The sequence below is a fragment of the Zootoca vivipara genome, chromosome 16 (genome assembly GCF_965207765.1).
Source record: "Zootoca vivipara chromosome 16, rZooViv2.hap1.1, whole genome shotgun sequence".
NCBI classification, from domain to species: Eukaryota; Metazoa; Chordata; class Lepidosauria; order Squamata; family Lacertidae; genus Zootoca; species Zootoca vivipara.
The window spans coordinates 30,786,189-30,805,769 of NC_142599.1; the positions used below are offsets into that span (position 1 = coordinate 30,786,189).

At 50.7% G+C, this 19,581-nt stretch overlaps 2 protein-coding genes across 20 annotated transcripts; both read right to left on the minus strand.

Annotated features, from left to right (window-relative positions):
• Positions 1 to 47: 47 nt before the first annotated feature.
• Positions 48 to 6,908, minus strand: TRPT1 (tRNA phosphotransferase 1). 3 transcript variants are annotated; one of them, XM_035098501.3, is made up of 7 exons: positions 6,610 to 6,908; positions 5,905 to 5,986; positions 3,872 to 4,041; positions 3,193 to 3,367; positions 2,591 to 2,647; positions 1,420 to 1,530; positions 48 to 195 (listed from the first exon to the last, which is right to left on the minus strand). In XM_035098501.3, the coding sequence occupies exons 1-7, from the start codon at positions 6,703 to 6,705 to the stop codon at positions 134 to 136; spliced, it is 753 nt and encodes a 250-aa protein (XP_034954392.1). In that variant the 5' UTR covers positions 6,706 to 6,908; the 3' UTR covers positions 48 to 133. The 3 variants fall into 3 exon arrangements, with proteins under 3 accessions (XP_034954392.1, XP_034954393.1, XP_034954391.1); XM_035098502.3 differs by having other exon boundaries at positions 1,328 to 1,530; positions 6,610 to 6,880; XM_035098500.3 differs by having other exon boundaries at positions 1,380 to 1,530; positions 6,610 to 6,804.
• A 2,807-nt stretch (positions 6,909 to 9,715) lies between these two features.
• LRRC71 (leucine rich repeat containing 71) lies at positions 9,716 to 19,291 on the minus strand. Of its 17 annotated transcripts, none has more exons than XM_088659210.1 (16): positions 19,052 to 19,291; positions 18,340 to 18,458; positions 17,959 to 18,078; positions 16,610 to 16,750; positions 16,416 to 16,491; positions 16,211 to 16,285; positions 15,500 to 15,568; positions 14,928 to 15,087; positions 13,847 to 13,930; positions 13,537 to 13,626; positions 12,790 to 12,948; positions 11,379 to 11,484; positions 11,171 to 11,259; positions 10,579 to 10,687; positions 10,174 to 10,289; positions 9,716 to 9,985 (listed from the first exon to the last, which is right to left on the minus strand). In XM_088659210.1, exons 2-16 carry the CDS (start codon positions 18,431 to 18,433, stop codon positions 9,875 to 9,877), a joined length of 1,599 nt encoding a protein of 532 aa, XP_088515336.1. In that variant the 5' UTR covers positions 18,434 to 18,458; positions 19,052 to 19,291; the 3' UTR covers positions 9,716 to 9,874. The 17 variants fall into 17 exon arrangements, with proteins under 17 accessions (XP_088515336.1, XP_088515337.1, XP_088515335.1 ...); XM_088659211.1 differs by having other exon boundaries at positions 19,078 to 19,255; XM_088659209.1 differs by having other exon boundaries at positions 18,953 to 19,101.
• Positions 19,292 to 19,581: the final 290 nt, after the last annotated feature.

The following is a 19,581-nucleotide window of genomic DNA, read 5'->3' on the forward strand; positions in this document are numbered from 1 at the left end:
GCATGGAAATCAGTCGAATGAATACAATCAGTATTTTGTTCACATCATCACTTCAAACAATATTTAATCAGTTGCTTTTTAAAAAAGCGTTTGGATAAGGCCTTTACATTGAAATGAATGTAGGTGACATAAATTACGTAGAGGTAGATGCATCCAGTGGCTCAGGACCAGGACAGCTGAGGGACAACAGACACCCTGGGGGGACAAAAAAAAAGCGCATTGTGTGACTCCTCATAAAAACCTTGAACCCCATTATACAAATTGCAGTCTCCACTCCTGATTTTAAGTGGCAAGGCATGTCGCAGGAACATGAAACAAAAGTGGTCCTGAGGATGTACAAAGGCAATGGGGCTTAGTAGCTATAGTGCTAGGGACATCCAGATTCAATCCCAGCCATGAAGCTCACTGGGGGATTTTTGGCCAGTCATGTTCGTTTGTGTTCTCTCTCTGGCTGACCTATGTCACAAGATTGTTAAGACAAAAGTGGGTGAGGGGAGAGAACTACGCATGCTGCCCTGAGCTACTTGAGGAAGGGTGGGAATCTTCTCCAATTTTATATTTGCTTAGGGTTGTTGTCATGCAGCTGTGTGCTTGGCTGCCAGCAGGTGGCGTCATTGACTACAGAGGGATGCTAGCCTTCGGAGAGCTGCTAGCCCATTGCAGCTGCATTGGAGGCCCAAACAAGCTGTGGCAGAACAGTCACAACCGGCCACAGCGGTTCCTCAGCAATCGTCCTACTCTGGTGCTACCACCACCACTGCCAACCTCAGTGGCAGAGTGCAGGGAGGGGGAGGAAGCAATGTGGAATTTTGACAGATGGACAGGGCAACCCCCTTGTCAATCATGTGAGATAGCAACTATGTCATGCAACAGACGTGTGGGTTGCCACACCCTCTCGTCAACGGAACCCCACAAAGCCAAAAAGGTTCCCCACCCCTGGCCTCATGGGTTAGTGCTAGAGGGTGGGGGGCTTTGGCAAGGTCTATGAGATGGTGGTGAGCCCCTAGTAACAAAGAACAAAATAATAATAAGCAATAACCTGTAAGTAAGTCATTTATTGTACCAATGAGTAAGTGCAGTCAGGTCTTCATGCACTTGCGATTGCCAGGGCTTCCAGGGAGGTTTGGACTGGCAAGGGTTGTGGGTTTAGAGAACAACCTGTGGGGCGCTCTGGTTGTGATCTCAGCCCAGAAAGGCAGCAGCACTGCAGGCCTTGTGGGTTAGAGCAAGCTAGACCTTAAAGTGCTAATTCAATGCAGTCACAACCAAGTCCTTCGTGGGACTTGTATAAAATCCATTCATTCTCTCCCACACCCACCCAGCACACCTCAAAGGTTCTGGGTTTTGCAGAAGTATGAATGGCAAGCTGCCCGACTCACTCCCGGGCCCCAGTGGCAAGAGGCAGGCTGCCCGACTCACGCCTAGGCTTGAGCTGTAGGACCTCCTTGAAGTAGCAGGGGAGCAGCAGCCCATTGGCATCGCCAGGCGTGAGGATTACTTCATTAGCCGAGCGGTAAAACGTGATTCCATCTGCAGAGAAGACATTTCACAGGTGTGACAGTTAAGCCCCAGAACCACTTCTTCACCCTGCCCTATAGCGTGGTGCGAGATGGAGCAATGGATTCAAGCTACAAGAAAGAAGATTCCACCTAAATGTTAGGAAGAACTTCCTGACAGTAAGAGCTGTTCGACAGTGGAATTTGCTGCCAAGGAGTGTGGTGGAGTCTCCTCCCTTGGAGGTCTTTAAGCGGAGGCTTGACAGCCATCTGTCAGGAATGCTTTGAAGGTGTTTCCTGCTTGGCAGGGGGTTGGACTGGATGGCCCTTGTGGTCTCTTCCAACTCTATGATTCTATGAATGACAGGCAACTTTGGAGACCATTCCTAAGAGGGCTTTGCTGGCTGGGAGGAAGGCCCCCTCGAATTTAGGATGCTTGGATTCCATTCATTTATTCAAGGTAGTTTTACACCACTCCTTGGATTAAATAGAAAGGCGTCCAGAATAGCAACCCTGCTTACAATGATAACTAGCAAGATTGTAAGCCTGAGGGCAAGGACTACCTAAAAGGCACAACACCAAAGGAAAAGCAATTGGGAGGGAGAAGGAGAAGGAGAGCAAAACCGGGTGCTAGTTCTGAATCACAACATTCTTCCAAGAGTTCTTTCTGGCAGGAAGGGGAAGAAGCAGACTCAAGAACAGCCAGCACGGCAGCAGACTATGGGGCTATGGGAAATTTCAATTAACTAATTGCTTCTCTGAAGGGACAGCGTTTGACTGAGGAGGAGGATGCCCACTGGGTCTCTGTGTGAGGTCAGCAGTGGTCCCTCCCAGGGAGCTGCCCTATGGTGCCAGCCCCATTACAAACCCTCCTTTGGAGCAGGCGGCAAGTGAAAGGGTGGGGGATTGTGTTAGAGGGTTGCTTGTCCTATTCCTCCTTTGACCTACAGTAGAGGTAGGGGAGTCTGCAGCTCTCCAACTCCCATCAGCCCCAGCCAGGATGCCAAATGGGCAGGGATGCTTGGAGCTGGAGTCTAGCACCATGGGGAGAGACTGCTCACAACCCACACGGCCTCCAGTTCCTTTCCACTTACCGGCCAGAGCCCTGGCGACATCAATGACTATAGCCATGTCACAGTTGCTTCTCATTCCTAGAAAGGAAAAACAACACATTTAAGGGCCTCTGTCATCCACTCCCGTCGTGTCTCTTTAGCAGGGACAGCCCCTCTTTGCCACAGAGCTACAATTCTCAGAATGGTTGAACAATCAATCTCTTTTCCTGGGGGGGCTCTGGGAAATGGAGCTCTGTGAGGGGAATGGGGTCTTCTAGCAGTGTGCAACAACTACCGTATAACAAACCACATTTCCCAGAATTCCTTGGGAGAAGCCGTGACTGTTGAAAACAGTACTGCTTTAAATGTATAGTACAAATGGGTTCTAGGATGCAGGCCAAATCCAGAGGCCTGGCAGACCTGATGAGGCTCGTGGCTCAGACAATATTGCTCCGGATTGACCAGTGGTCTGATGTGGTTTAAGGGAGCTTCCTGGGCAGAGAAGTCCCTCAACCTGACCGGCCAGAGAAGGTCCTTAGGCAAAAATCTCAATTCACAGGCAGGCGTTTTTCTTTCTATACTTTGGGATGGGAGTTGGAACACTGCAGGCCAGAGATTTGCAACTCACGGAACGGTAGGCTCACCACTCCGGACAGCTCCGTCCCCCGGCAACCCTGGCGCTAAATGGATGTGCGTCCTTCCCATCCGCGAGAGGCCGCTGCGGCGAATTCCCGGCCAGTGGCGCAGATAGGTGCCATGGGCCACAACCTCTGGGAAATCCAGTGAGTCCAGCAGTGGGATCAACTCCAGTTCAGACACCTGGTGTGTTCATGGAACATTAATGGTCAGTTTCTGAGGTTTCACCTGAGGGAGCCCACATGCTTTCAAGTTTACTGCCATAAGGCTAGGAGGGAGCCCTTTTCAGCCAAAGGGCCACATTCCTTTTGGGGCAACCTTCTGGGGGGCCACATGCCAGTGATGTGCTGGGTTAGAGGTCAAAGTAAGCAGAGCAACAAATATAAATTATATCCTCCTGGCATAGCAGGCTAGTTCCTATGCACACTCACAAACACCCCACTATATTCAGGGACTCAAGAGTTCACAGGCACATTCCCGTCAGGCAAAAACATTCAAAAATATAAAACAGGGCTGTCAAAAGTTTCAAGGGCCAGATACAGAGGCCTGGAAGGCCTAAGGTTCCCCACTCCACAACTCATAAGGGCTAGAAACTCAGGGTAATACCACATTGGCATTTAGCATGGAATTGGAGCTCATTCCCGTTTCCGTTCCAATATATGACAACCCCGCCTCCTTTTCCCTCACCTGCAGCGAGTGCCCTTGATTGGCCCGGATCTGGAGCTGCCCGCTGGAAGGGTGGGGGCGTAGAGCAAAGCGCTGCTTTTCATTTGTCTCCACAACGTGCTGCACATCTTCCAGGGTCCAAGCCTTAAACTGGGGCAGGTGAAGAACCTCCGCCACATCCACAAAGCCATCTGCAGTTTGGGAAGAACAAAATGTTTAAGGACTCCCTCCTTTGACAGCACTGTCAAGCCAGCTAGTTGGGCTGAGGTGAGAAAAGCATGGCTAAAAATGTACACAGCTTTTAAATAAATTCCCAACAACGTTAATAGTGAGAATGGAGCATAATGGAGCAACAGGTGGAATTTTAATTCAGGGCGATGCCAAATGCTAGAGCAGCTCAAGAAACCTAAGGCAATAATAATAATAATAATAATAATAATAATAATAATAATTTATTACTTATACCCCGCCCATCTGGCTGAGTTTCCCCAGCCACTCTGGGCGGCTTCCAATAGGAGATGAAAAACAAATTAAAACATCAGTCATTAAATGGTAGAATATGTGGAATTGGCCAAACTGACTGGAAAAATAAGAGAACAAAAAGATCAGAAAGCCCAAAAAGAATGGAGAAAATTTACAGAATATCTTAGAAAATATGGCAAACCAACAATAACACTAATTGGCATGAGTTAACATCTACAACGGTAACAATGGAATATAACAGAAATTTCGATGAAAGGGAAAATATATAGAAATGAAGGATGAAGAGCAGGTAGTAGATAAAAGAGGATAGAAAACCAAATGTGAAAGAAGGTGGAGGTCTGGTTCGGCGGAACTAAAGGAGAAAGACAATAGGAAAAGATGTGAAGATAATAAAGGGGTGGTGGGGGAAAGGGCTTTTTTTTTGTTTTGTTCCCCCCCCCCGTATTTTGTGAAATAACTGTTATTGTTACTGTAATGGATTCTAGTCTTGAATATACATTGACATTAGTTTGGTATGGATATTTACTTTGAACAAGAATATACAAGTCTGTATTAGGAATTATGTATGAAAATCAATAAAAAGTATTTTTTTTATAAAAAAAACAGTCATTAAAAGGACAAACCACCTTGTCGCAACGGCAACCAGAGGCGCTAGTGGCAGAGAGAAGCACCTCAACCTGCTTTTTCTTTAATTGGGAAGCGCCAAAAGACCTGGCACTTTCAAATGAATTGTTTAATTCAGGAGTGGGTAACCTCAGGCCCAGGGCCTGAATGTGGCCCTGTAGGCCCTTCTATGTGGCCCTCAGAACTCTCCCCAGGCCACCCTCACCTCTCTCTGTTTGGGGCTGACTGAAATGTGTCCTTGAACTCTGATAATGCCTCTCGCTTGTCTGGATCATAGCTGCCAAGTTTTCCCTTTTCTCCTGAGGAAGCCTATTCAGCATAAGGGAATTTCCCTTCAAAAAAGGGAGAACTTGGCAGCTATGGTCTGGATAGAAGACAGAAAATAGTGGTGGGGTTGAGTGTATGTGTAGAAATGAGCCCCGTGTGCAAGTGCAAAAATGTACATTTATTGCCCTGCCCACATGTGCCTCTGGCCCCACCTACCACTGGCCTGTGGCCCTCAGAAGGTTGTCCGAAAGGAAATGCGGCCCTTGGGATGAACCAGGTTCCCCATTCCAGATTTAATTAAATTCTCTTCCCCTGCAACTTGGCTCTACTGCTCAAGTCACCTGTGCTCTGCAGGGAACTTCTTGCAAAGCTTTTCATTCCCTGCTCAGAGGGCCCGGGTTTGTCCCAAATTGATTCCTGCTGGGCTAGTGAGTGGGTGCGTAGTTCATCTGGACAGGACTTTAGGCAAGGTTTTCTTTAGAACCTGCTCCACCAATTATTGGCTTCCAGTTCAAAAAATGACACATTTTAGGGTTGCCAGCTTTTCCTTTTGGCAAGGCTCCTCTGCCTTAACTATCCTGTGGCTGGCAGAACAGGAGCAGGTGAAGGTTTTTTTCCTTTTCTTTTTCCCAGGCAGTGGGGTGGGGTGGGGGGAGACACGGAAGGGCAGAAACACACACCAAGCTCCATCTGTAGCCCCAGCTTCTCTGCCCCATGGCGCAGCACGTAAGAAAGAGCCTTGGAGAGGCGAACATCTGCATCCTGAAACAAAGTTTGGAGACAAAGAGTGAGACGGTGAGTATTCACATTTTTTTTTTACATTTTATACTCCCAATTTTCTGCAAAGAGCACAAGGAAACATACATTGTGCGGATTCCCCTAACAACGGAGTAAAGTGGGATAGATAGGCTGAGAGAGAGAGAGAGAAGGTGATTGGCCCAATGCCACCCAGTGAATTTCATGGTTGAGGAAGGAATTGAACGTGGGTCTCCTCAGCCCTAGCCTAGGGCAGGCGGTAGCCAATACTGTGCCCTGCAGATGCTGTTGGTCTCGGAGACTGTGGCAGGCTGCAGTTATAGGAGAGGTGGAGGGCAGGGCCAATTCTGTCATCCATGGATCCTCCTTTTCCAGGGTCTTTTAAGAGTCTCCTAAAAAGTTGGCACAGGTGCAAAAATTTCACTAGAGGTTGCAAGGAAACGGGAGAAGTTGCCAGTCTTAGAATGCTCCCTTCTAAGCAGATCTTTTATTCTATTTTTTAAAAAGGAGTAAAGGGAAATGGTATCCTCCCAAGGTGGGCTACAACTAACAAGAGCTGTCTCCCAAAAAAGATCTTACTAGGGAGAAGCCCCGTGGACCCCATGCAAGGAAGGCTATTGTATTTTTACCTGATCTCTGTGTCTCCTCCGGTGGTTTCCGTGTTTTCTGCCTGTTCTGGGAGGATTTTGCAGTCGCCCCCCAGCACCTGCTGTTTCTCCATCCATAATGATCGCCTCCCTCCCCAATTCCCTAAACGACACGCTCCAGAAGTGCGAGCGGCGCTCGCAGGAAACCTTTCCTTGACGTCCGTATAGTTAGCGCGCACGACGGACCGCACAGACTTCTGGGAGTTGTAGTTCCTGCTCCCTACATAAAAGCTGTTACTTATATGGTCTCTTCTTCAACAGGCAAAAGACCCAGCTCAGTGGTAGAGCATCTGTTTTGCATGCGGCAGATCCCTGGCAATTCCCTGGCTGAAACGCTGCCAGCCAGTGCAGGCAATATGGGAGCAGGATGGACCAAGGGGAGGGTTGCCAGACTCAATAGAGGACAGGACTTCTGTGCCTATAATTGCCCTGCTCTCTTTTGAGTCTGGAAACCTTAAAGAGAAACCAGCAGACCCTTTGTTTAATTTCCAAGCAAAGGGTCTGCTGGTTTCTCTTTAAGGTTTCCAGACTCAAAATAAAGCAGGGCAATTAAAGGCACAGAAGTCCTGTCCACTATTGAGTCTGGCAACCCTAATCAAGGGGTCGGACTTGGTGTAAGGCAGCTTAGAGTTGGAAGGGACCCTGAGGGTCATCTAGTCCAACCCCCTGCAAAGCAGGAATCTTGTCCACAGCTGTCCCTGGGTGGGCTCGAACTACTAACCTTCTGGTTAACAGCCATATGCACTGACCCATCACACCAGTGCCAGGTGCTTACCGCCTCCTCCTCGACCCTAGCGCCATGCTCCTCTACTTGCTGCCAGCGGCGAGTGGAGGAGTGCACTGCCATTCATGGGCATACCATCAGGGTCAAGGAACAGGAGGTGGCAAACTGCTGGCAACAGTGAGCGCCTGGCAGTGGTGAGGGGCTGAGGTGGGGCAGGCACAGGGGTTTTTGCCTCAAGCAGCAAAACATCCCTGGGCGCAGTCTGAAGTGTCTTCAAGGGCAGTCCCACGCACAGCACATTGCAGTAATCCATCCTGGAAGTTATCAGAGCATGGAGTCCTGTGGCCAAGTCACAGGAACCAGCCATAGTTTGGAAACAGTCCATCGAGCCTCTGAGGCCACCGGAGCCTCAAGTGACACTGTTGGATCCAGGAGCACTCCCAAGCTACTGGAAGTTGCAATAAAGAACTTTTTCTCCAATGAGATTGTAGTGTGTGTGTGTGCGTGCACACTTGTGTGTGCAATGAGTGAGCATGCACAACCCAGGCCAGGAATAAAGAAAGGTACTGGGTGACCATGAGGTGGCACTGTCCACCTTCCTTTTTGAGCCTCGTTTTGTGTGCTTTTTCCTGCTGGCCTTTGGAAGGTCATTCCAAGGGTAAAGGAGCCTGAGTCTGTGTGTGGAGGCAGCTCATTTGCAAGGGGATGCCAACAAAGTGGAAGAAACTTTACCAGCTGCTGGGTAAACGTGCGCACTTTTCTGCTGTTCGATCTGCTAAAAGCCAATGATCAGTTTCTTCCTTTCAATGGTATAGGGTTTTAATTCAATCATTAATATTAATTTGCTCTCCTGTCTGTGTAGCTTTTTCCTTTTGTCATAAATTAATGCCCAAGTTTGACCAACTTGTGGGAAGCAGCTGTGGTGTTGGCATCTCTTTGTGAAATGAAGCTGCTGCCATGATCACTTCCACAGGCCTAGCAGGGGGGGATTTTTTGGTGTGTGTGTGTGCCACTGCTCCTTTTCCAAATGAGCTTCCTTTCACGTGAGACTGCAGGGGAAGCAGGGGGCTGGTGTTGTGCCAACCCTCCCTCCTCTGAGGTGCTCTGGCACTGTGCCACCTTTTTACTTTTTTTAAGGTGAGTTGGGCCTTTTCTGTGTATTCTACTAAACGCCCCCTTGATCTGCAATGCCACCATAGATAATTTTTTTATCTGAACAACCCCCATGTAGCCAAGGAAGAGGCATGTGGCAGAACACGACTGATTTATGAAAGAATGCTGAATGAGGACTTTACAATGCCTCCAAGTACCCAAGTGTATGGTTTCAAATGTCCCAGTATCTTATCTGTCCCTTTACTACAGTTCTAATCATGGCTATTATTCTATTCTTCTGCCGCTCATCTAACCAACCCTGCTTCACACCCACCCCCCAGCTCTTCCCTCTCTGATCTCCAGGCTTTAACTGATTCTCAACCGACTCCCTCCCAGCATTCAAACCACTCTTCAAACTCTCAGCCAATCATTGCTCACCATTCACTCTGGTGGAGAACACACTGTGTTCTTTCTGGGATAGTCTGTTCACCTTTGCACTCAGATCTCCCCTGTGGCTCCTAGAAGATGTCTGCAGGTGACAGGATCCACAACCCGGGAAACAGCTTCCACTGTTCGGCTACACCAGGCAAAGGTAGCTGTTGGGTCTCAAACCCCCAAGCTTTAGCGCATTGACTAATAGGGAGTGCAACAGTCAATAAGGTGGTTTCTGCACATGCTGTAGAGGGAAGTGAGGGCTGGATGGGGCTCGCCAACATGGGAAGGTGAGCCTCTTTGTAGGAAACTCTTCTAAGGGGCAGTTCTCTTCTGAGAGCCTCCCCTTTCCCAAAGGGAGAGGGTGCTTTGTGGGTCTCATGGTGTCCATTGTGTGTGAGCAGTCTGTGTGCCCAGCAAGCAAGGGGGGAAATATCATGAGTGGAGTGTGTTGGATGGGGTGCAGCAGGTTGGGGTGGGTATTTTTTCCATGGTCTTAGTGGCCATGCCATATCCCCACACCCCAGTGATTGCCCCATCCTGCCACAAGAAAGCAATGATTTTTGGGGGAGGGGGTCTCTCCTAGATGTCCCCAAGTCCCGCTGTTCTCAACCTAGCAGGTGAGGCCTCTTTTTAACTCCACAACCTGGATTTTATGCATATTATCAGGCAGGGATGGTGGATTTGGAGTTCTCACAATTGCATTATCAGCAGGATGAATATTGCTACGACCCTCTGACGTGGCAATCCCATTAAGTCAGTTCTCTGCCTCTCATCCACAGAGTAACTCCTCCCCATGAAATCTTCCCCTGAATTAGTACAGGATCCTGCACCCTTAAGTGAGGAGGTGAGCATCAGGTTTATTTTCACTTCTCTTGAATTGGGGTGGGAAGCAGTTTCCTCCCTCTCCCTGCGTTCAAATGATGAGTGATGCTTGAATCCAAGGAGCGCTGTGAGGAGGCCAGTGGGCTCATCCTGGATTTTTTGTGTGCTCTCCAGCTAAAACTCCTCCTCGGCCACCCTGGCCCCTGACCTGGGAACGGGGTCACGTGTCCACATGAGCTCTTGGATCCTGGCATAGGTCTTGCTGTCCACTGGATAGTTGTTTTTCTGAAAGAGTTTTAAATGATCCAGGTGAGGGATTGAGGGATACAGGTACCTGCAAAGCTTGTGGTACCAATAAGGCTTCCCCAGCTCATCCTCAATCCCATAAAGGAGAGAGGGTGCAAGTTTCAGATGGAAAGAGAACCAGGCCCCAAAGGCTCAGCTATTCTCCCCATCCCTATCCCCAAACTCACCGCCAGTGACAGCCGCATGAGGCCCATCGGCCCTTTGCCTCCAGGAGCCACCCTAACATTCTGGTGTTCCAAGGCGACCAGAAAGGCCTGCAAGCCCTTCTCTGTGATTTGGTTACCTGAGTTTGGGCACAAGGCAAAAGAAGAGAACTAAGCTCAGGATCTCCCTCCCAGTTCGGAGGGTGCTTGCTCCCATCCCCTCCCTCTCCAAGCCCATCTTTAGAACTGAATGGAGTCGGCACAGCTGGCCACACACTTGGCTCTGCTTAGAGCCATCTACAAATCAGGAAACAACAGCGGCTGGGTCAGCTGGCCAGAAGCCCCAGGAAAGGCCTTGGCTCCCAACAAAAAGCCACTAGGTGAGTCACCCTCTTCTCCCCGACTGGCCCTGCTCCAGGGGAGACGTACGGATGAGGTTCAAGTAGATGAGGACCCGGTTGCCTGGCAGGAAGACTTGCCCATCCCTGTGCTCTGCTGGCTCCAGCAGCGGATTCACCATCTCAGTGGGTTCTATCACCTGCCCAGGAAAACAGAAAGGCTGGTGAGGCGAAGGCACCATGTAGGAAAGATGGCAGCCATTCAACAGCTTGTTGAAGTCCTTGACTCTAGAGTAAGGGGTGTTTGTGTCATCTATGCTCCCTGGCAGGAACTGGCATGGCCGACGGTCAAGGACGATGATGATGGGAGCTACAGTCCGGCAACAATGGGAAGGCTATAGATGTTTCCCAGCCCTCTCCTACACTCTCTGAATGTGCGGACATGTGAGGATGGGGCAGGGAAGAAACTCCCTGGCTACTAGCCATTGTTGCTCTTGGGCTCCAAACACACAATCTGGAGGGCCACAGATGGTCCCTGTCTGAAGGAGGAGGTGGAGGATCCTTGCCTTGAGGTTTAGCTGCTTGGTGTCAAGGAAGGGTGAGGGGCTGAGGCTACCAGTTTCCTCCTTGAAGAACTAAGCCAGGTCAAGAACTGACTTGGACGATGCTCAAATGAGCCTCACCTCCACTTCTATGACTTGAGCCTTTTTGTCTTTGGTGCCTGATTTTGCTCCTTTGCCACGGGCGGCTTTCTGATCGGCAGGAGGAGCCGCTGTGGGGGGGAAATCAAGAAGGCTGTGGTCAAGCAGCCCTTGCGGGTGCCAGTGACACCCCTGAAAACAGTTCATAGGGAGGGGGAGGACATGGCAGTATAGAGCGCTTTCAGGGCACCTTTCTTGGCCTGCTTGGAGTCTTCCTTCTTGGACTGAGCTGCTGTTGTTGCTGTTGCAGCTGTTGCTGCACTGGCCTGGCCCTTGTCATCCTTCTTAGGAAGTTCCTAGAAAGAAGGGAAGGTTTGGTTTTTTTTTTTAATAAATAGGTAGTGCATAGTCCCTTCCCCCACCCCTCTAAAAATGGTTCAAATCTAGGGCTGCCATTTGTCCGGGTTTTCCCAGACATTACTGGGATTTCAAAGACAGAATTACAGTAATGTCTGGGGGGAATTTCCAAAAGGCGGCACATTGTCCTGGATCTTAGGCAAATCAATCAAAAAAGCGCTTTTGGGAAAAAATGCTTAACAAATTTCGGGTTTAAAAAGAAAGAAAAAAAGCTCAAGGCGGTTCGGGGTGTCCTGGTTTTTACTTTTCGAAATATGGCAACCCTATTCAAATCTAACCCCACATCCAGAATCACACCTCAGCCAAATGCGCTGGTGGGAAGGGAAAGAAGAAGGGGTCAGGGCTGAAATCATTGGGGAGGGGGGAGGGGATGTATCCCAGACTGGGAACCCAGTCTTGGTGCTCCCTCCATACTTCACTTACTAAAGGAATTCCACAACTAGAAGGGGTTACAAAGCAGTAAACAAAACAATGAGAGACAGTAAGAAAGCAAAAAAGGTTTTATATTTCACTTTGCTAATTAGAGCGGCAGAAGTGGGTAGGGTAGGGGATGGTTGTCAGGGGGTTATATTTAGAGGCTGGGACAATAGAAGGGAAGGGCCAGGGGGTGGGGAGGGATGCAGGCCCTCTTCTGGCAGAGGAAACTGTGCAGCATTCAGGAAGAGGAGGGTAGGTTCATTTGGATCCTGCCTCAAGGGCAGGCTTCTTCAACCACGGCCCTCCAGATGTTTTGAGACTACAGTTCCCATAATCCCTGACCACTGGTCCTGCTAGCTAGGGATCATGGGAGTTGTAGGCCAAAAACATCTGGAGGGCCAAGGTTGAGGAAGCCTGCTCAAGGGGGCTTTCAGGCTAAATGGCTTCCACACCAATTAGCAGCAGAGCAGAAAATGAGGTTGGCAAAGCACATGAAGAGTCAGTGGAAGCAAAAGTGAAAAGCAGCAGTCAAGGCTAGGATTTATCAAAGGTTCTTCCCCTGGCTCTGAGATGATATTTGTGCAAATGGGGAGCCACCACAGAAAAGTCCTTGCACCCAACAGTCCCCAGCCTAGCCTCTGGAAGGAGAGAGGCAGAAGCCTTGGGAGATAAACAGGAGGAGGAAATCAGCCTCCTGGTAAGAAGGAAACCCCATCTCTTCACTACCCCTGCCTCCCTCAACCACAGTGAGGGCAAGGCCTTTCAAAACAGCATTCCTAGGGTCCCCTCATTTCAGACTGTCTCCTGGCTTGCTCCAGAGCTCTCACTTTCTCCTTCTTCTCCTTCTTCTCCTCCTCCTTCTCTTTCTCCTTCTCCTTCTTCTTAACGGTGCCTTTGGTGGTCTTTGCTGTCTGCAGCTTATCGAGGGTTGTGTTGCTCATGTGGCTGGAGGGGCGCTCGCTTCTCAATTCCGCATGTCTCTGTGACTTGAGAGAAAGAAGTGGAAAGACTAGGCTCAGAAGAATAGCAGCCTCTTGGCAGAAATGGCCCTGTGCTGATTCCCCAGCCCAGTGGCAGCAGAGATGGATCAGGTAGTCTCTGCACAAGCTCTGTTATTTATTGGCATGAAACGAGGGAAAGGGAGAGCGAGAGAGCTGCAATGTGTGGTGCAGCCATAGAGGGAGCCCGGCTTTGGAAATGGAAGGACTGACATGCATCCTAGCAAACTGAACGCTGGTTCAGCCATTTATGGTCCCTCTCCATCCATACTTCTGGTAAGTTTTACAGCTTTTAATTTTTTTAATAATAATAATAATAATAAACACTACATGAGGATGTGGTTCATACTAAAATAAACAACAAAAAGTTCAAGAACAAGAAGAAACAGTTCCAGAGATTTTGTGCTGGTGGGCAGTTTCTCTATGAGGCCATGGCAGAGGCAAGCCAAATAGCTCCGTGCACAGCCAGCTTCTGCTGCAAACTTTCAGGCCCTAGAGAGGAGGGTTCTGGAGCAGCCCATTCATTCACACACACACCCCACAACTTCCTCTGGCACTTCTCTCCTCCCTGCTTACCAAGCGAGATCTCTCCTGGCCCTCCTTCTCCAGCAGAAGCCGCCTCCTCTCTACCACCTCCATGTGTGTGAGGGCAAACGGACCGAGAACCTGTGGAGTGAGCAGGGCAAGGCTCAGTTGGGACGGTGAGATATTCCTTCCTCCCTGGACCCACTTGCTGTTCTCTCCTTGCCCTGGCTGCAGAGGCATGCCTGCTACACAGGGGAGGGAGGCAGCAATGTTGTCAATCAGGGCTCCTGTCCCCCACATCCCATTCCCCAAAAGGAGAAAGAACCTCCTGAACTGCTTGAAGGGCCACAGCCAGACTGACCTCTGCGAGCTTCAGGGCTCCTTCATCTTTGATCTGGTTGTGTGCCAGAGACAAGGAAAGCAGCGAACGATTGAGCCGCAGGCCCTGTGCAGGGGCCGGAAAGACATGGAAGAAAAAGCATAGGGGGGGGGGATTAAGTGCCTGGAGGCCACGGGAACAGAAGGAGAGCAGGGTCACATTCTCAGGGAGAGAAGTCCCAGCACTGCAACCACCCTGGCCAAGTCGAGGATGCAACTCTCTGAGGCTTCCAAATACTGATGGGCAAACTCCCAATTTGTTCTGTGAGCACTGTTGGATGTGTCTACGTTCACCAGTGTGATTCTAGGCAGCGCTGCCAGTCCAAATGGGTTGTGAAAACCAAGGATGTCTTCCCACTGGTCTTTTCAAAACAGCAGCTGCCTCACTGGTCAAGGGCTGGCCTTCTATAACAGTTGTATGTCTGCTTCAATGGGGACTCAGCAACTGCTGTTCCTATTTTCCTGCATTCCAATCCAATATGTGAGTCGCCTTCTGTCAAAGGAAGCTACCTTAGGAAAAAGGGCACCCTAGCCAATGGCATCTTCTGCCAAGGTCACAGGCATGGCCAAACTTGGCCCTCCAGCTGTTTGGGACTACAAGTCCCATCATCCCTAGCTAACAGGACCAGTGGTCAGGGATGATGGGAATTGTAGTCCCAAAACAGCTGGAAGGCCAAGTTTGGCCATGCCTAGCTAGGAGAACCAAAGAACTCTCACCACGCCAAAATTACCAACAGAGACTCTTCTAGCCACACCAAGGGAAAAGAGCAAACTGCTACTGGATCACCAAAGAGCCAGTGGTCAGCTGTAAACTGACGGTGGGACTGCACTCCCACAGAGCCTTTCCTCCATCCTGACAAATCGCTCTCTCCCATCTCCTCAGTCTTGGGATGCTATTTCTAAACCACCTCCCAGTCTGTCCCTACAGCACTCTTGCCAGAAGCTCCCACTCCTGGCTTTCTTCGGAGAAAGACACCCTCCCTCCCCTGCCCTCCAAGAGCAGAATGGAGGCCCTGAATCTTCTGGCCTCTGCCTAGGTGCAGAATTGCCTCAGGCCTCCTCACATTGGCGATGTAGCCGGCACCCACATCCGTGATGTGGTTATAGCTGAGGTTGATGGAGGCAAGGTTCTTGTTTGAGCTCTTGAGAGTAGAAAGCGCCTGCCCAATCAGTAAGGCTGCCTCGTCATCGATCTCGTTGCTCCGGAGGGAAACGTGGGCCAAACTGAGAGGAGAGGAAAGGAAGGAAAGGAGAGGCCACTTCGCAGCAGGACTGGGCACCCAGCTACCCCAGAGAGGGCCTAGATTACTGCAATTGCACGGGACACATATTTTTCTGGCTCTTGCCTTGCCTTATACCAAGTCAGACCACTGGTCCATCAGTATTGTTAACACTGACTGGCAGAGTGGCTGTACAGAGTTTTAGGCAGGAATCTTTTCTCATCCCCGGGGACTGGACCTTAGACATTCTATGCTACTGAGCTGTGATCCTTCCCCCAATAGTTGCCTTTGGGCTCTGTGTGTGCTAGAGGCAAGAGACCTCCACGCACACCCGCATGTACACACCTGCACCCAGACACACACAGAGCTCAGTCTTCCACTCCCAATCTCCCCCCAGGCCTCCCCTCAGTTCTCACTTGGTCTCTTCAGAAATCAGCTTGTGGTACAATCGCTCACGCATAGGGTTTCCCTCCACGGCCAGTGTCCTGCAAGCAGAAGGAGAAGAGGTCTGCAGAGGGTGTGGATATGCTCTCCTTCTCTGCCCACCCAATGCATATGAGCCACTGTCAGGCATTTGCCCCTTTCTGTTATTCTGTTGTTGATCTTATTTCTAAAAAGAAAAAAAAATCAAGATGGTGTTTGTGGGATCAGGTAACCAGGGCATTCCTGCAGGCAGGAAGTGGGTGTCAAGACTGAACACCTTCCTGTCTATGCCAGCAGCATTTGCCATCTCCTGTGAACTTGGCTGGCTAAGACATCTCTTCTCAAACTGTGGCCCTCCAAATGGTGTTGGGCTCCAACTCCTAGCAGCCCCAATGGTCAGTCAAGGATTATGGATGGTGGGGGCCCAACAGCATCTCAGGACATCACGTTGCCCAAAGCTCCCTAGTGCCAAGGGGTCCACCTCAGCCCTGGCTACCATTCACACAATTCTGGCCCAGCCTTCCAGCCAGTTGATCCGTCCGAGAAATGTGCTGCCCTCCTCTTTGCCTGGAACTCAGCCCTTGCTCCTGCCTGCTGCGATTGACCACCCCGCCTGCCTCTGGACTCCCAGGCTGTTGCCTCATCACTTGACAGAGGGGAGGAGACCCTGGCTGAGGCCTGACAGGCCCTGAGCCAAGACTTACTTGAGTGTGGAGCAGGTTGGCACAATGGAGAGGAGAGAGAGAAAGGTGACGTCTGTCAGGCCAACCTTCCAGAGCCTGAAAGGAGAGCAGAGTGGATGAACTTGGGAATACAGGAGAAGTATTCCCCTTTAGCCTGCAGGAGGATGTTGGGTGAACCACTGGCCTGAAAGCCATGCCCACTGCCCGAGGACTTTGTGCCACTCACCGAATTGCTTGGAGGTGGGAAAGAGTTGGCAGGCACTTGGCAAAGATACCCAGCATCTTGTCTTCAATTTTCCAGTCTGCTGACAGAGAAAAGCAGGTGGCGCTTTCATTAGCCTTGAAGCCCCCAGCCCACCCTGCTCAGAGGGGAGACGGAAGGTCTGTGTGGACCAGGGAGAGGGACACCACATCACTCACTCCGGATGAAGATCTCCTTAGTGGTTTTGGGGTCCTCATGTTCCAAATCCACTTGGATGGTGGGGCGGAAGAAGGCATACTTGCACTGGATCTGTGCAATGATGTAGGGCCACTCCCTCTCAGCCAGTGGGTCGGGCTCCTCTGTGGAGACAAGTCAGAGCTCACCAGGGTAGCAACAAGGAGGAAACAGCCAAGCAGCTTCTCTCGTGGGTCCGTAAGGAACAAGACATGGTTCCAGGAGGGAAGCTAAGCTGGCACCCTACAGAGCACCAAACCCTTCTGGATTCATTGACCAGACATGGCCTCCTCTTTGCTCTGTTATAATCTTACCTGGCCTCTTCCAACTTGTCTGACGTTTCTCCATCAAGCAGCTGCCTCTTTGGTCTGGCCATTCCCAAAAGGATGGCATTTTACTCTCCTATCTGCTTGTACCCAACCCCAAAGTGGAAAGGTGACTGTCACCAACCTGGTGCCCTCCAGATGTTAAACTTCCATCAGCTCTAGCCAGCATGTCCATACAATGCTGGGGCTGACAGGTGCAGGGTGTGCTGGCTGAGGCTGATGGGATTTGTAGTCCAACATGATCTGGAGGCCACCATGTTGTAGAAGGCTGGTCAAGTGCATGCCTCATCTCCTGCAAAAACGGATGTTAGAGGTATAGATAGCTTCAAGAGATGGCCATCTTTACACAGGAAGCTGAATTGTATCGAGTCAGACCTTTGAGGTCCATCTAACCCAACCCAGGCTTCACTGACCAATAATGGTTCTCTCCAGGGTTTCAGACCAGAAGACTTTCAAAGCCCTACATGGAAGTGCCATTGGGGATTGAATCTGTGACCTCCTTTCTGCAAGGCAGATGCTCTGCCACTGAGATACCCCCTTTCCTCTAAAAATAAACTCCAGTCCTCATGGTTCTGATTGAGTTAAACAGGGACATAGGAAGCTGCCTTAAAGCGGCTCAGATCACCAGTCCCTCTAGCGATTACTGACTGTCAGCAGCTCTCAGGAATCTTTCCAAGCTCTACTTGGAGATGCCTGGGATGTTTATCATACTTTATGGAATTGATTGCCCCCATGCTGGTAACTGAGGCATTGTAAGAAAAATGCTACCAGGTTCAGCATTTGAGCAAAGACTCACTCATTTGTTGTCAGGATTGTGTCGCAGAGAACTAGCGACATTCAAGGGGGCGGCGGAGATAGCACCAAGCACTGCCTTAAACTCTTGAGCCCCAACCCCAGCATTGGGCTCGATTTGTAGCTCATGTGCCTCATTGTGAAGTGGGGAAATACCGGTATTACAGAAGATGTAAAGCCCAATGAAGTTATTGAGAGGAAAGAGCACCACTCACCCTGGACAGCGAAAGAATTGGGGTGTGGCCTCAGTGTAACTTTTGGGATCTCTTGGAATCCAGCCCGGGTGCAGAGCTCCAAGAAATCCTGCTCCAGGATCCCTGTGCACTGGTATTCCTCTGTGAAGAAAGGGGAGAAGCCCCAGGAGGGCTTTAGAGAGACCAAGCAGCTGGCGTTCAGATACTAAGATTGTATGTGGGTGGTGGCAGCTAGCGGCTAGAGTTGAGCTGGGATGCAATCCATGCTCAACTGTGGAACTCAACGCAGCAAGCCACCATGTATCAGCCATGCAGGGTCGTCATGAGACTGAAAACTTCCCTAGAGAGTGGCTGAGTCAAAGCACAATGAGATGGGGGTGGAGGTGGGGTAGATCTTCCTACCTTCCCCATGTTCAGCCCTTCTGGCAGCATTCCTGGCTTCTTCTTCCAAGGCTGCAGCCTTGTCCCTGGCCCCCCGCTCTCCCTTTTTCCCCATGGCGCCCCTCTCTCTTGAAAGGACTCTGTGGGGACAATGAAATGAACCATGAGATTGTAGGAAATGGAGGGTGAAGGTCCCTGAATGGGGACAAGAGCTGAAAGATATGAGGGTTGGGGGAGGGAAAATAATGAATTCTGGGAGAGGAGCACAGATTTTTTTTGGGGGGGGGCTTCAAGGTCCCTGAGATTATGACTGATTTTTTTGAGATGTTGAGGATCCCTGGAGGGGGGAATCTGTTAGATGCAAAATTCTATCAGAAGGCTCTCTCCTTGGCAAAATGGGGGGGGGGCGTTTCCCTGTAGCAGTAGGATGGGGGTCCCTATGAGGGTCTGGAAACGGGACAAAGAGGGAGCAACTGACGGCCAACCTAGGCCCTAGGGGATATGTGGGGTGGAGTCCCTAACGAGCAGAGGGACCTCAAAGTGGGTGCTGGCGAGTTATGAAGAAGGACCCTAAGGGAGATGGGGCAGGATTTGAGGGGGGGGCTGAAGCTCTCTAAGGCGAGGCTGCACCCACTTTTATTGGAGCAGGTGAGTCTCCCTGCCAAGGCCACGTAACGCACCCTCTTCCCACCTCACCCCGCCCCGCGCCTCAGAGGTAATAGCGGTATATCACCATCGAGGTCAGCCCCCTCCCTCAACTCAGCTCAGGCCTCGGACGGCTGTGTAGGCCGCGGTCGCCGTGGCAACCAAATCCCGGCAGCAGCTAGGCGGGGAAAGAGGCAGGGCCGAGGCGGCAGCAGCGAGCCCCGTTGGCCACTAGAGGGCGCAGGAGCAGCGCCGATGGCCAAGTCAAGGCATCCTCCCCCTCCATCCACCTGTCACCTGCTCGCCAAAGGGCGCCGCCGCCACGCCTGCAGAACGGGCACGTGTGAAGCTCCCCCAGGGTCTCTCGGGGCCCTGTGCCCCCTGCAGTGGGGAGAAGAGAGCTAGAATGAGGCATATTCCCCTTTCTGCCTTCCCTGACCTCCCCTTTCATCAAAAGGGCTTGACCTGGGTGCTGCTTGCTATGGCTACCCCCTGCCTGGGGAGAGGTGGTTGGGAGAGGACAATTTTGGTATGTGGGGCGGAGCAGAAGACCCCCACTTCCCAACCCTTCCCCAAAGGACCTGACAAGAGTACAGGTTCCCCCATCTCCCCTGTTCA